At 38.3% G+C, this 17,529-nt stretch overlaps 1 protein-coding gene across 1 annotated transcript in view; it reads right to left on the reverse strand.

Moving 5' to 3' along the window:
* Positions 1–1,207: 1,207 nt before the first annotated feature.
* LOC141334026 (NLR family CARD domain-containing protein 3-like) overlaps positions 1,208–17,529 on the reverse strand; it is a 76,977-nt gene continuing 60,655 nt past the window's right edge. The window contains exons 7-12 of the mRNA XM_073839175.1: positions 13,265–13,438; positions 11,054–11,206; positions 9,319–9,321; positions 5,225–5,233; positions 2,368–2,414; positions 1,208–2,232 (exon numbers count right to left, since the gene is read on the reverse strand). Coding sequence (XP_073695276.1) covers positions 1,634–2,232; positions 2,368–2,414; positions 5,225–5,233; positions 9,319–9,321; positions 11,054–11,206; positions 13,265–13,438 — 985 coding nt within the window. The 3' untranslated portion in view covers positions 1,208–1,633. The remainder of the gene's footprint in view (positions 2,233–2,367; positions 2,415–5,224; positions 5,234–9,318; positions 9,322–11,053; positions 11,207–13,264; positions 13,439–17,529) is intronic.

Consider the following 17,529-nt stretch of genomic DNA (forward strand, 5'->3'; position numbering starts at 1 on the left):
TTTAGTGTTACTTTTAATTTTTTTTTTTGATTATATAAACACTGAGCAGAAATAATTGAACACTGGGGTTTTTGTTGTGTACACACATTTATTCTGACGAGTTGTTTCATGGGGTGTTTACATGACACTGTTGAACTAAAAACAGAAAAACTTCACGCATTTTGGCTTTTCATTCACATGACAACAGCCTTTTGATGAGCATGAAAACAAACTTTTGAAAAGTAAAAAAAACCTTTAGGTGCCAGGTTTTTTTTTTTTTTTTTGTTAAATGCTGGATTTTGACATGAAGATTTCAAAAGCTTGTGGCTTGAAAGGTCTTAAAGATCTACTGTAAAAGAGAAAAATGTTAGGCATGACTGAAAGTTTATGTGGGGTGTAAATATACTCATCTAATTTGCGTATTATGATGTCACCATGGGGTGGCATTATTGAATTTCATAGTATTCAGGAAATAGTAGATGATGAATTGATTTTTTTTTTGTCTTTTTATCCTCATTACAAATGATTAGAAAAGAGAATACCAACAATAAAACAGGAAAAAATTACTAATTAATTTATCACTATACTATATAGAAGTAGAACAGTAGCCTACTTTTTGATAAGGTAATCAGTAATATTCTGTAAATAATAGATAATGAATGGATGTTTGAAATCATTTTCACATTTTTTTCTTTTATCCTCATTCCAAGATCAGAAAATAGGAAACTAACAATCAAAAAGAAGAAATTACTAAATTATTATACTGCTGCCTCTACCTATAGCAACAGCCCTCCTATGGACACTATGACCACATCCACCCCTGCCACCCCTATTACCGTAGGGCAAAGGGACGAAATGATTGCTTGTTTAGCGAACTTTGCTTCTCTTGTCTTGCATGGCGGCACCACTGCGCTGCAAAGATGTACTGGGAGATGCACGTCTGATTAGAAGGCCGTCGTCTTTTCCATCATCATTTCCAAAAGGGCAAATATTACCCTTCAGAGTCAGAATCAGCAAATAACATTTCCAACGCATCCTCATGGTACAACTTTTTATCAGCCAAATTAGCGATTTTCTCTCACAAATCTCACAATTTACTCAGACGCTATGAACTGAACTGCTTCCACATCAATGACACGTTAGCTCACTTGCTCTGTAATTTCCACCAACACTTTGAATAGGAACATGATGTCATTTTGGCCTCGAATCGAAGTACTACATGTCTGCTATCTAGTGGTAAGGAATAGAAAATGAGAAATTACACCATATTAGGAACTACAGTCTATTTTATTAGGTATGAGGTCTTTTCGCAATTTTGCAACTTTGGCGCTTAGAGGGTTAATTTTTTGAAAAATAAAAAAAATATAGTTACTGTCTCTTTGTAAACTACAAAAGCACACTTTTGTGAAAATGGTCAGTGCGCATATGTATTACATGTTCAGTATATAGGTATGTGTATAATAACATAATACAGCGTTTTTAGTCATTTATGCGGATTCCCAAAAACAGGCATCTTTCTGACTACATGTTGTCTGTAGGCAAAACTTCAAAAATGCAAAGAAAAACATTTCATTATACATCCTCGTGTAAATTTACAGTGATGGAAATTTAGCTATAATACAATTCATGCATTGAAGAGAAAATAAGAGACATATCACTCATTCACCATGTAGCGCAAAACATTTTGGGCAGAATCTCTCATCAGCCTATTGTGAGTCATCAACACAGTTCCAAAAAAATCAAACCCAAACCCAGGATAGAGCAGCTGAGTGAATGTGGTGTGTTCTGTGTGGATGAGGCTCATTGTGTCAGAGACGCTGTAGAAGGACAGAGTTCCTGCATCATGATCCACAAACACTCCTATTCTATAGACACCATTCACTCCTGTTCTACTGATGATGATGGGCTTCACAGAGAGAACAGTCTCTATGTTATTGTGTATGAATGAGTATTTGTCAGGAGAGCAGATCAAACTCCAGGACTGAACATTAGATCCAAACACACACTCACCTCCTCCCTTCCTGCTGATCCTCTTATATGACACTGATATTAACACACGTCCACTCCACTCAATCTCCCAGTAACAGCGTCCACACACACTCTCTCTACACAACACCTGAGGCCAATAATCAAATCTGTCTGGATGATCAGGATACGACTGTTTCTCTTCCAGACGTGTCACCTTTCTTTTCTCCTCAGACAGTTTGAGTTCAGTGTTGGCTGTGTTTAGATCCAGTGTGAGAAAAAAGGCATCTGAACACAAGAACAGAGACATTTACAGTATAACAACAACAATCACTACAGCTGTGTGTGTGTGAGAGAGAGATTGTGTGTGTGTGTGTGTGTGTGTGTGTGTGTGTGTGTGTGTGTGTGTGTGTCTGGACATACATTTGTGTAGTCCTGCTGTAATCCTGAACTCTCCTCCATGATCCAAACTGTAAGAAACCAGAAATCAAAGATGAGATTGCAAGGATGTTCATTTTTCATAAGTTTCCCTGCTGTTCGACCAACTTTGTATAGTTGGCTGGTTTTAGAGGGGTTTTGACCACTTAACCACTTTAGTTGGTCAGGCCAACCAGCTATTTTCAGCTTTTAAGATCAGCCAACCAGCTTAGGCTAGTTTTAGTTGTTATTGTTGAAATATATTGTTACTGTTGTTATAAGTTGAAACTGATTATTGGCCACAAAATGCTTTCTCTGTGTCTTGGTTTGACTGTAATCATAACGCACAAACTAACCTTTGACAGAGTAGTTTTCAATAATGCATAAATCTACGTCCAAATGCAAAAGTCAATAAGAGTAAGCAATAATACCTGAATCATTACTAGTACGTTACCATGATCTTTACTTTAGGACTAGTTATACATTTTGCATTATTTACTTTAATTATGAACATGTATATAGTAGTTCTTAGTATTCTGAAGTGTTACCAAAGTTAGACTTTTTGTAAAGACAGATTCTAAAATCCCTAAATGATTAAGACATGCTACTATTGTCACACCCCCGGACTTTTATGTTGGTTTCTCCCATCAATTCCCCCCGCAGATCTGAGTGTTTTGGTTTCTCCCTTATTGTCTTCACCTGGGTGTGTTAATCAGTATGTGTATTTAGTGTGTGTGTTTTCCCCTCAATGCTGTCGGTCTTTAATGTTACCTCCTTGTGTTCCTGTGTCTGCCTGTTTCCCATTGGATTTATTAAATACTCTTACTTTTTATTACATCATTGTTTGTGTGTTCCTGCCTGAATCGTGACAACTATCATTACATTTTTCTGTAAACGGTAACACTTTATAATAACGTTCAGTTGTAAGTCTTTTATAAGTGATTAGTTAATGATGAAATAATCATTTGCAAAACATTCACAAATGATTAGTAAGTGATATGCTAACAATTTGTGTATGTTTTGTAAATTAATTTATTAGTCAGTTACAAGTTAATTTAAAAGTAATTAGTTAATGATAAACGAATTATTTACAAAACATGACTATGTGTTTATAAATTATTAATAAATGATATGTTAATTTTATTTTAAGTAATATGCTAACAATTTAGCAATCTGTCGTAAATTATCTTAAAAATAGCATATAATAAAATAATCAAACAGATCCTTAGTAAATAGTAAAAAAAATTGTCACCCCCCATTTTTTAAAATAGGCTTGAAAGTGCACTATCCAAACTTAAATTGTTGTAATTCATGAACACTTTGAAATACAGATGTAAGGTAGGTGACTTTTTTTGTTAAGAAAACAATCAGCAGATTATTGCAGAAGCGGAAAAAAAGTAATATTAGTAATATTAGCAGTATTAACAAATTACAGAAGTTTAAATTTACTGTAAAGAAAATACACTGTGCAATTTTTATTATATTTTATATAAAATACATATTTTACATAACAGGTTTTATTCTAAATTTAATATTAATTCGAAGCCTTACATCTAAATAAGTTATTCCAAAATTTAAGTTGATATGAAAAAAAAAAAAATGTTCTAACGTGTAAACAATTCATCATTTGTAAATGTGTTACACATCATCTGTAGATCTTTCTTACATGTTAAAACTATCTGGTGTATATAAGACATTTACAACGCTTTCTGCATCCCCTAATCTAAAGTGTAAACTACTCATCAGTTGTAAATGTTTTACAAACCTTCTGGTTCCAGGTTGTGTGTGTATCAGGTGGGTATACACACTGGGGGAAAGACCTTTGAATAATGAGTCAAACATTTACAACTGATGAATTGTTTACACTTTAGATTAGGGGATGCAGAAAGATTTGTAAATGATTTATTCATGATGCGATCTTCAGAGAAGGATAAAAATGTAAATGACTGATATTTTAATTATTTTTAAGTGACAAATGATATATTAACCACTTACTAAGGATCTGTTTGATTATTTCATAATATGCTATTTTTTTAGATAAATTAGGACAGATTGGTAAATTGTTAGCATATTACTTAATAATCATTTGTAAACGTATAATCATGTTTTGTAAATATTAGTTCATCATTATCTAATCACTTGTAAATTATTTATAACTTAATCTGCAAAACATAGTTAAAAATACGAACATATCACTTATTAATCATTTATGAATGCATAGTCATGTTTTGTAAATGATTAGTTCATCATTAACTAATTACTTGTAAATTACTTGTAAATGAACTAACAAAACATACACAAATTGTTAGCATATCATTTATTAAACATTCATGAATGTTTTGTAAATCAATATTTTATCATTAACTAACCACTTATAAATTACTTACAACTGAACGTTACTATAAAGTGTTACCCAGTTTTCCATTCAAATATACTTTAAAATATCATTTCTGTGGTGGCAAAGCTGATTTTACATTAACCGTCACTCAAGTGGAGTCACATGATCCTTCAGAAATCATTCTAAGTTAAAAAAATTATAGTATTTTTTTCAAAATGTCTTTATTATAATTTTTTTTCAGTTTAACATATCCTTGCTGAATGAATTATTAATTTCTTTCAAAAAAGGAAAGAAAGAAAACATACTGACACCAAACCTTGGTTTGAATCTATCAGAGTGGCCTGTGAAACTGAAAGTCACCTGTCTCATTTAATATTTACCCGCATTTAACGCTGATGTTCATTTTGTGGCCTGGTTTGGTATATTTAGGTAATGTACAGTTGAAATCAAATTTATTCAACCCCAAGAGACTGCAGTACAAATAGTTTTTCTGAAGATCTGGGACTTTATAAAAATTGCATCTACCACAGTTTACTGGCATATTAAAAGTGATAATTTCATTGAACAATGTAACATTTTTAAGGATGTTTTAATAACACAGCTACGTCTTGATTTTTCAACATTACGACTCCCGTTGAATCCCACGACATGAATCCCATTAAAATGGTGCGGAATGCTCTGACAGATTATATTCGAAAAGTAGCAAAACCAACTACAAAGTCTGACTTAATTGATGCCATAAATAAATTCTGGTTCGAGGAACTTACAGCAGTGGCATGCAACAAGTACATAAACAGACTGTTTAAAGTTCATCCGGCTGTGGTGAAACATCAGTGTGGACATACTGGAATGTAACAATGTATAAAGTTGTTTAAAAATGTCTAAGCATTGGCAAAACTGTAAAATGAAAATATAATGTACATTAATGATCACTTGAATAAATAAGCTTTTTTGACGTTGTTGTTGAGAATCTGCTGTTATCAAAAATCTTAAAATAATACTGATAATACTGATAAAAATGCATAAACACGAGTTTAATGCATAAACAAACCTGTGTGACCATAGTAACCCAGGATTATCAGAGATGGGTTTATAAATATTTTATTTCGAGTTAAGAAATTATTATATTAATTGTTATAGAAATTAATACAATATTAAATAATTATATAGGCGATGCTGTATATGCCAATGCTGTCTGTGGGCGATGTAGACAGCATTCACAAGTGTATCATGAATAAATATTACATGTACTTCAAATTAAATAGCCTTACAAGAAACATTTTATGCATCCCACAGTCTTGTCCATTAACTGATCCTCTTTTTTCCGTATTATTCGTTTATATTCAATATTTTCACCTTCATTTTGATCTCTTTACATACCATTCTGAATGTTAATGATACTGTGTTCTATGACTGTTTTTTTTTTTTACTGAAATGCAGTTCAAAGGTTAAATTTAACATATATTGTATTTTATTTGGTCTAATTAATAGACAATCATTGAAGAGTGAATTATTCACGTAGTTTCATTTGGAAAAAATTTATCGTCACACAGTGAAATAGGCCTACATTCCTTCTATTAACTGATAGTCTTTATTCCGTATTTGTATTAATATTATTATCATTATTATTACTATTACTAATATTATTATTATTAGCCTTTATATACAATTATTATTGTATACATTTTTATTTTCGTTTATATTCGTTTCCCCCCCTTAATTTGGCTCTCTTTACTTAACGTTCATGTAAATGATACTGTAAATGCTTGACATATGCTATATGACTGATTTTTACTGGAATGTAGTTTAAAGGTTGAATTGAACATATATTTTATTTAGCTTCGTCTAATTAATAGACTAGACTATATAAATACTAAACTGTTTTACTGAGGAATGTATCATTCACGTAGTTTCATTTTTAAATGAAAACATGCTCATTTATCGTCACACATGGGCATAAATACAATCAAAAAGTCCAAACTTTATTGGCATAATTGTCAGGCGTTAAAAATAAATAGCCCTAACCAGTTATTAAAATAATAATAGCCTCAGATTAGATTCAGAATGTTAAGAGATCGAAATGAAGGGGGAAATGAATATAAACGAATAATAGGCTACATTTATTACGGAAAAAAGAGGATCAATTAATGGATAAGACTGTGGGATGCATAACATTTTTCTTGCAGGGCTATTTAATTTGAAGTACTTTATGTAATATTTATTCATGATAAACTTTTGAATGCTGTCTACATCGCGCACAGACAGCATTCGCATATACAGCATTGCCTATTGTTAATATAATAACTTAATATTGTATTAATTTCTATAACAATTAATATAATCATTTCTTAACTCAAAATAAAATATTAATAAACCTATCTCTGATAATCCTGGGTTATGGTCACGCAGGTTTGTTACAAACGCATGCATTAAACATAAGGATGTCGTTACCTCGACAAAATGATCTTGTGGCCACGACATAATATGACGTTCCCACGAGTTAATAACTCATGGCAACGGCATACAGTAATATGACGTTCCCACGAGTTTATATGTCGTGGCCACAACAAACATAAGTGAACCGAAGATGTCCCCTCCAGGTTACCGTACAATCGAGTCTTTTAGCTTGCAGCAATGTTTGTGTCACGTATCTGGTCTATCTCATCATGAACTCTTGCACACACATTCTGGACTTCAATCCCCATAAGCCACTGCACCAATCACTGCACACAGCTGCTCCTCGTTTCCCACTGAACTGATTGCTGCATACACCTGTTTTTCATTTACCCACATGCATTTAAGCCACTCACACACACAGCCACCTTGCGAAGTCTTATTGTTCCTATGGTCATAATTCTAAGCGTGTTTCTCTGTGTTGGATTATCTGTGTATGACTCTGGACTGTGTACCCCGTTGATGATTCCTGCTTCCTGCCATTGCGACCATTGCATGTCTATTGAACTGTTTCCCGGATTACCTACGTTGTTCCTGTTTTCTGGTGATTATTCTTGCCTGTCGACACTTCTCAATAAAGCCTTGCAAATGGATCCGCACGTCTCTGACTCCTCCCTGTGACAGAAGACTTCGCCAAGTAAGGATCCAGCGGCTTTATGGTGTCATTCGGTTCCAGCATGAATCCCACGGTGCAGATCATGCTTCTCAAGCAGGGTGAGCAGACAATTGAGGATTATGTCATGGCTTTCATTGATTTGGCAAATCTGTCTTCGATGGATGAGACGTGCCTCATGATTTTCTTTCGTGGAGGACTCTCAGAGCCATTGGCTTCCAAAATGCCAAATTTTGAACTTGGCTGGACTCTGCATCACTACATGGATCTGGCTCTTTTGTTGTGTGGCTCTCCGTTTACGGTGGGTGAGGTAGAGCCACAGCACAAGATGGCTACCGTCAAATCAGAGTCTCCGCCGCCAGAGCGCCCTCCAGTGACTGCACCACCAGAGCGCCCTCCAGTGACCGCTCGCTCAGAGCCTGCTCTTCCAGAGTCTCCGCTGGAGACGCCCAGCCCTCCTGAATCTCCGCTGGGGTCGTCCAGTTCTCCAGAGCCCGCTCCTCAAGAGCGTCGTCCAGAGCCCGCTTCACAAGAGCGTCGTCCAGAGCCCGCTTCACAAGAGCGTCGTCCAGAGCCCGCTTCACAAGAGTGTCGTCCAGAGCCCGCTCCTCAAGACAGCCTTCCAGAGCCTCCGCTGGTTCCGCCCAGCCTTCCAGACACTCCGCTGGTTCAACCCTGCCTTCCAGAGACTCCGCTGGTTCCGCCCAGCCTTCCAGACACTCCGCTGGTTCAGCCCTGCCTTCCAGAGACTCCGCTGGTTCAGCCCAGCCTTCCAGACACTCCGCTGGTTCAGCCCTGCCTTCCAGAGACTCCGCTGGTTCAGCCCTGCCTTCCAGAGACTCCGCTGGTTCCGCCCAGCCTTCCAGAGACTCCGCTGGTTCAGCCTTGCATCCAGAGACTCCGTTGGTTCCGCCGAGTCTTCCAGTGACTCCGCTGGTTTCGCTCAGCCTTCCAGACACTCCGCTGATTCAGCCCTGCCTTCCAGAGACTCCGCTGGTTCCGCCCAGCCTTCCAGAGACTCCGCTGGTTCCGCCCAGCCTTCCAGACTCTCCGCTGGTTCAGCCCTGCCTTCCAGAGACTCCGCTGGTTCCGCCCAGCATTCCAGACACTCCGCTGGTTCAGCCCTGCCTTCCAGAGACTCCGCTGGTTCCGCCCAGCCTTCCAGACACTCCACTGGTTCAGCCCTGCCTTCCAGAGACTCCGCTGGTTCCGCCCAGCCTTCCAGAGACTCCGCTGGTTCCATCCAGTCGTCCTGAGATTCCTGTCTGCCCGGTTCTGGTCACGGAGCTCATGCATGGACTGTTCCCACCCACCCTCCCTGCTGCTCCAGTCCCGCCACCTCTGTCTCCTGACAGTCCCTCTGCTCACCCACATCCCACCTTCTGTGCAGAGGACTCGCAGTGGGATTGCCAGTCTCCATCGGTGTCCAGACTGAAGGATCCCTCACCATCACCTCCAGTCTCTGAGTCCTGGACTCCACCTCGGCCCTCCGACCCTGCAGCTCCACCCCGGCTCTGTGCTCCCTCGTCTCCGTTGTCGGCCGTCGGCCCACCAGCTCCTCCGGGCTCCATCGTCTCTCCGGCTCCGCCCCGGTCAGTCGTCGCCCCACCTTCGCCTCTGGACTCTACTCCTCCGGCTGCGCCTCGTCACTCCGTCCTGCCGGCTCTGTGGACCTCCTCCCTCCCGTGGGCACAGCCTCGATCCTCTGTCACTCCGGCTCCGCTGCGTACCTCCGGACCTCCATCTCCGCCGGGGTCGCCAGAGCCTTGGGTTCTGCCTTGGCCCTCCGGATCCTCTGTGTCACCCAGGACCATCGACTCTCCGGTTCCGCCTCGGGCTCCACCGGCTCCACCTCCGTCGGTCGGCCCCATGCTGGAGCCAACCCTTCCTCCGCCATGGCTTCTCCCTGCGTCGGCTCAGCCTCAGTTCGTGGTTCCAGTACCCCTACATGGACCTGGCCCTCCATCCCTCCCCGTGTTCCGCCTCCGCTCCACCACCCTCCAGGTTGTATTATGTGGTTAGAGCGTCTGGAAGCCGCTCCTTGTGGAGGGGCTCTGTCACGTATCTGGTCTATCTCATCATGAACTCTTGCACACACATTCTGGACTTCAATCCCCATAAGCCACTGCACCAATCACTGCACACAGCTGCTCCTCGTTTCCCACTGAACTGATTGCTGCATACACCTGTTTTTCATTTACCCACATGCATTTAAGCCACTCACACACACAGCCACCTTGCGAAGTCTTATTGTTCCTATGGTCATAATTCTAAGCGTGTTTCTCTGTGTTGGATTATCTGTGTATGACTCTGGACTGTGTACCCCGTTGATGATTCCTGCTTCCTGCCATTGCGACCATTGCATGTCTATTGAACTGTTTCCCGGATTACCTACGTTGTTCCTGTTTTCTGGTGATTATTCTTGCCTGTCGACACTTCTCAATAAAGCCTTGCAAATGGATCCGCACGTCTCTGACTCCTCCCTGTGACAGTTTGCTGCCGCTTCAGTTCAGTGCGTTACATGACTGCCCCCTACTGATCATGTCTTTCCTGTGTCAATGTATTTTCTGTGTTCCCTCAGAATACACCGGCGTCACGCAAGACCACTTTACTTCCCGCGCGCATTTTAAATGGCCAGATCTGTATGCTCTCTTTTGCGGGTTCCTGTTAAGTCAAGTCAAGTCAAGTCACCTTTATTTATATAGCGCTTTTAACAATACAGATTGTGTCAAAGCAACTGCACAGTATTTAAACAGCAACATAGTGTGTAAGTAACGCATTATTGTAAAAAATCAATTGGAAATCAAGTAATCACAATAGGATACGATATTGCTGGAAAGTGTCCCCAACTAAGCAAGCCAGAGGTGACAGCGGCAAGGAACCAAAACTCCACAGGTGACAGAAATGGAGAAAAAACCTTGGGAGAAACCAGGCTCAGTCGGGGGACCAGTTCTCCTCTGGCCAGACAAAATCAACAGTTTGTACCAATGTCCGATTGTTAACAGTCTCGCAGCGGCATTTTGAACCATCTGCAGACGTGAGAGTAGCGACTGACTAACCCCCACATAAAGTGAGTTACAATAATCCAAACGGGAAATAATAAAAACATGGAGCACTGATTCAAAATGCTGCCTAGAAAGAAAAGATTTCACTCTTGCCAGTCGCCTTAAATGATAAAAATGACCTGCAGGTCAAGGGTGTTGAATAGTTTTGATTGCAATGGTATATAATATAAATTATGTACATTCAGGTACAAATAAAACAATCTAAAAACCTGCTCAACATACTTGAGTTTCTCCAGTTTTTCAAAGAGCAGCTTCACTCCTAAATCTCCTGGGTGATTGTAGCTCAGATCCAGCTCTCTCAGATGTGAGGGGTTTGAACTCAGAGCTGAAGACAAATAACCACAGCCTTCCTCTGTCACCATACAGCCAGACAACCTACAAACAAATGAGACATTAATTTGTTAGACATTAATACCCAAATATGGTGGCCCATACTCGGAATTTGTGCTCTGCATTTACTCATCCAAGTGCACGCACACAGTAAACACATACCCGGAGCAGTAGGCAGCTATATTAATGCAGTCATATAAAATCCTGCTTGTGGCACAGCAAAGGGTTGTAAATCATCTTTAAGACTGACATTTAATATTTAGCTTACACTTCGCTTAAATTACAACTGAGATGCTTGATAACTAATTTTTAAGCACAGCTTTGAGCCAATAATTTTTTTTACATTTAAGTACATTCTTAGCAGTGTTCTTGAGAGTAATTCTTAGATTTTTGATAAATACAGACCTTGGAGAACATTCACCCAGTTTCAACAACAGAGAAATTCCAAAAAGACAGTGGCAGCACTGGATCAGCAAAGCAGTCAGCCTCGACCAGTTCACACTGCAAATCATAGCTCAGTGGGGATATTAAGTCTTTTCTAACTCTACACCCTCAAACATCTTTCCCTAAACGGCATGCTAGTAGATCAACTGTAAGGGAATGGCACCTTTAAGTATCATACCAGCTCAGGTTAATTTTACAACACTTTTGAACATCCTCACAGGGTGCCCTTCAAAGGAGTCCTCGTGTCACAAAACTGGAGGACAAGACGAGGTAAAGTTCAATTACAGTGAGGGTTTATTAAACAAACTCAATAGGCTTCCAGGAGAGATGGTGTGACACCTTGATTATGATTTAACTTTTTCTTTTACAGAATTAGATTTTAAAGATTTTGAATTCAAAGGCCTACAACAAATGGCTGGTAGGGACTAAAACAAGCTTCATCCTGGATTTGTGACATCACAAACCCTAAAATTTACCTAAACCCTGCAACAGCTTTAAAGGATAAGTTCACTTTCAGAACAAAAATTTACAGTTAATGTACTCAGCCCCTTGTCATCCAAGATGTCCATGCCTTTCTTAAGTTGTAAAGAATCTGTTGTAAAGATGTTATTTTCTAAAAAAAAAAAAAAAAAAAATAGAATTTACCTAATTTTTAATCTCACATGCTCGTCTTGTCTAGCTCTGCGGTGAGCATGAATACTCTGTGTAATCCAGATCAGTACAGTTAGGTTGTGCGAAAAGCTTCCATCTCATTTTCTTCTCCAACTTCAAACTCATCCTACATCACTGTTTTACTGTTTTGCAAACAGCGGTTGGCCTTCTTTGCATGTTTACTTTGTAAACACTGGGTCGGTACTTCTACTGTGATGTAGGATGATTTTGAAGTTGGAACGAGAAAATAAGATGGGAGTTTTTCAACATACCCTAAAGGTCTTGAACAGGACTTAATATATGGAGTATATACATTGTAAATTTGTTTTAGAAAATAACCTATTGTTACGTTAGAAAACTAACATTTTCATAAACTGGTAACATTTAGAGTCCTTTGAAGCTGCATTTAAACTGCATTTTAAAAGTTCAAACTCGCGGGTACCATAGAGGTTCACTATATGGAGAAAAATCCTTAAGAAACATAATTTCATTTCAGCTGAAAAAAAAGAAAAACATGAACATCTTGGATGACAAGGAGGTGAGTAAATTATCTGTAAATTTTTGTTCTGGAAGTGAACTTCTCCTTTAAGCAGCTTATTACTCACATGAAAATAAACTGGATCAAAAAACTGCAATAGATGCTGGCACTGGAGGAATCATCAGGTTTCAGAGTACAACCTGAAAATGTGCTGAAATAGCTACCTGATTGTCCTTCATGACCTCACACAATATCAGGAATGAAGACATTCCAAAAACATTTCCAGGGGCATGTACTGCTGCTAATGCATCCTAAAGACTGACCTAACGCCATCTGCTAGCCAAAAGGTTCTATTAAAAATTTCCATCTTATGAGAACTATACTTCTCCACAGACTGAAGATCAGCCTAAAGTTCTGCACTACACACAACCAGATGATAATTACAAATGCTCAATTGTGTAACACTGCGATTTCACTTCTTCCAGCCTCAGCCCAGCAAACTGTATCAAACAAAATGTGTTCATAAATACCTCAGTATATTCAGTTGACAGTGTGAGCTCTTCAGTCCATCAGAGAGTAGCTTCACTCCTGAATCCTGTAGGTCATTGTTGTTCAGGTCCAGTTCTCTCAGACAAGAGTTTGATGATTGTATAACTGAAGACAATTCTTCACAGCACTGAACAGTAAGATTACAGGAGGCCAATCTAAACAGAAAAAATTAGCAAAATATTCATTTTGTCAAATAAAATGTCCATTATTCTAACATGCATAACATTATGGGTTCATATTGCACATTATTTAAATTTTATTTTGAATTATTTAAAATTAATATCATTTTCAAAAGGGACGAAAATAATAATTTAGGAACCAAATGATTTCTGGTTATTACAATACAGAATCACTTGCCAATGATGGTTGTTCATGTGTTTACATATATTGAGTGCATTAAGAATATCTTTATTAGAGTTGGCAATTTATTAAAGGGATGCTTCAGAGTAGATTTGACTTCATTGCTATGCACTCCGAAGCCCATGTAAATACCCCATCCGAAGTTTTTTTTTTTTTACCTTAGTCGAACATTGAGGGAGATATCAGAGTTTTTTGTTTAGTGGTGCAATTTACGAGATACATCACATGTACCGTGTACATATTAGCAAGCCATTCGAAAAACTCTGATATCTCCCTCAATGTTCGACTAAGGTAAAAAAAACTTTGGATGGGGTATTTACATGGGCTTCGGAGTGCATAGCAATGAAGTCAAATCTACTCCGAACCATCCCTTTAAGATTTCACAATTTAAAGTAGAATTGCATACTATTAATTCAGTTAAGTTTATTTTGTATATAAATTAATTTAGAAATATATCAGGTAACATCAATTTAGGTCAATTTATCTTAACCATCTGAGGGACACAAATAACAAAGTTTTAGATGACAAATGATAATCTGAGCTTATCTGTAATGTGGTCATATCCACATGCAGTGCACACTATTCATACGGTAATCATCCACCGGAGACATGCAAACACCCACAACACCTCCGTTAACAAAGCAGAAAGTTCAACAAGTTCATTTAGGCTATTTTTCATCTTTGGAAGAAGTCTTTTGAACAAATTTTTATGGTCTTATTTCAGTCACGTTCAGTCATGACCCTAAGGAAAACAAATGCCTTCTCATCTAAACTATAAAAATATTCAAGAAACTCTCCTACTTGGTAATATCAAAAGCAGGTATTGCCAAAAAAATAGGGTCAGTAAAGAAAGACATTTTGAACCATTATGTGATTCACCATTAACTTAGGTGAGTTTGCACTGTTTTGTTTGAACTGGTTTATAAGACTGATTCATAAATTATGCATCATGGTTTGCGCTGTGTTGCATCCCCTCTATATTAATTTCTGATAACTGTTAGAAAACAAAGCCCTCTAAATAAGAGGTCTTAAAATGTGTTAAAAAAGTGTCTTAATAAAGTATCAATAGGTAGGGATGTAACAATTCAATGAACTCACAATACAATATGATTTACGATACTGGTGTTACAGAGTGACAGAGATGTGAAGCAGGCGCAGGGCCATTGATTGATTCAGTCATTGTGGCAGAACATGACTGGTCTGTGTAAAGCAGACAAGTTTTAACAGCACATTGCTGTTTAAACCTTCCACAAAAAGGTACCACACATAAGACAATTGAAATGTTTGCCTCCATCTCCAACCCACACTGAGCAGCTACACCGCCCCACATGGACTTAACTATCTATTTCAAGGGGTGTGTATTAACACGATGCACTTATATAAATTACAATATACGAATAACCATATACTATTCAAGTCGAGTCACCTATTTTTATAGCGCTTTTAGACTGTCAAGGCAGCTTTACAGTATTAAATAGGAAAATTCATAATGCAAAAAGACAACAGTGAACACAATTTTTAGTTAAAGGCACTTCATCATCGAATTTAGTAATGTCATCATGCACCGCAGTTCAGTTCAAATAATATACGATATTGGTGGAAATTATTAAATGCACAACAAAAATAAAGGTGACTTTAGTATTATAACAAAATACAAATTCATAAATAATCATAATATACAATATATGTATTAATAATTGCCATTCCTGTTAACTTTAAAATTGTACCACTGATTTTTTTATTTTATTTACATGAAATATAATTACCCACCAATATAATTGAGAAAGTAATAGGGTTGAATCGTATCGCATCGCTAGCCATTTCATATGTATCTTTAATCTCTCATATTGTTGGCTATGCATCGAGATGCATGTCACATCGGCCTCAGTTATGGAGATGCACATTCCTAATGTGGACAGGTCACGCTTGGCTTGCCGAGAACGGCTGTGTCCTTCAAGGAGTTATCAAAATTTTTTCCCAAGTTTTTGACCAGCTTTTCTGTCACCACTGGGATCTGTGATTCTCCCAGGGTAAGGTGGAACTGGTCCACAACTCTTCCCTTCGTTAGGACCAGCGACCTGGACATGTTTGGTTTAAAACTCATTCTTGTCCATGACACAAACTCTTCAAGCTCCCGGAACAGCCGTCTGCACCCGGCAATGGATGTAGTATGATGCATTCATACAATATTTATAAGGAACATATCTGCTAGCCATAGTTATGAAACACTCATACACATATTTATACATGTTTAAATAGTGAAAGAGTAAATGTAAAGCCACACCTCAATATGTTCAGTTGACAGTGTGGACTCTTCAATCCAACAAAGAGCAGCTTCACTCCCGAATCCCGCAGATCATTGTTACTCAGGTCAAGTTCTCTCAGACAGGAATTTGATGATTGGAGAGCTGAAGACACAGTCTCACAACATGTTTCATTAAGACCACAGTCGTCAAATCTGCCAAAAAAGAAATAAAAAAAACCAGAAAAAAGAAAATTGATCAGTGCACAGCATAAATAAGTACACCCCCTCTGAATAAATATATGTATTTTCTTAATGTTCACTTATATAATTCATGGAAAGATGGCAAAATTGAAAAGTATTAAACATATACTTAACAAAAACAACAAAATATATGCTAATATTTTCTGTAAGGTAAGTAAATTAGCCAATTTTGTTTAAATGAAGGATTGCAGAGACGAGTACACCCTGGATTTCAATCAGCAAATGTATAACATTTTAGTACTTAGTATGTCCTCTGCCCTGACTTCTTGGCACTGAGTATACAAGTTAATGACAATTTTTTGCATCTGTTCTGTTTAACTCCTGGTGGACGACCTCCTTAAAAGTTTTTGATGGGAATGTTCCTCGGTTTGTCTCTACAGAATCCCCCACAGCTGCTCAAGAGTGTAAAGATTGAGGAAATACATGTCCACTGGAAGATTTTTACCTTGATGAGAATGAATACATTCATTGTCATGTTGAAAAAATGCCCAATAATGAAGTGATTGAGGGAAGCGTAGCATCTTCAGTTGCAGTATTTTGTATTACATCACACAGTGGTGTGTGAATTGATGACAGCATTGATAAAGCACAACTCCCTCACACCTTCAGCACTCATACATCCACATATTAAAAGTTATATATATATATACACATACACACACACAGGTCCTTTTCAAAAAATTAGCATATTGTGATAAAGTTCATTATTTTCTGTAATGTACTGATAAACATTAGACTTTCATATATTTTAGATTCATTACACACATTTGAAAGTAGTTCAAGCCTTTTATTGTTTTAATATTGATGATTTTGGCATACAGCTCATGAAAACCCAAAATTCCTATCTCAAAAAATTAGCATATTTCATCCGACCAATAAAAGAAAAGTGTTTTTAATACAAAAAGAGTCAAACTTCAAATAATTATGTTCAGTTATGCACTCAATACTTGGTCGGGAATCCTTTTGCAGAAATGACTGCTTCAATGCGGCGTGGCATGGAGGCAATCAGCCTGTGGCACTGCTGAGGTGTTATGGAGGCCCAGGATGCTTCGATAGCGGCATAAGCTCATCCAGAGTGTTGGGTCTTGCGTCTCTCAACTTTCTCTTCTCAATATCCCACAGATTCTCTATGGGGTCCAGGTCACGAGAGTTGGCAGGCCAATTGAGCACAGTAATACCATGGTCAGTAAACCATTTACCAGTGGTTTTGGCACTGTGAGCAGGTGCCAGGTCGTGCTGAAAAATGAAATCTTCATATAAAGCTTTTCAGCAGATGGAAGCATGAAGTGCTCCAAAATCTCCTGATAGCTAGCTGCATTGACCCTGCCCTTGATAAAACAACACCAGCAGCTGACATGGCACCCCAGACCATCACTGACT

This window comes from Garra rufa, chromosome 4 (genome assembly GCF_049309525.1).
Source record: "Garra rufa chromosome 4, GarRuf1.0, whole genome shotgun sequence".
NCBI classification, from domain to species: Eukaryota; Metazoa; Chordata; class Actinopteri; order Cypriniformes; family Cyprinidae; genus Garra; species Garra rufa.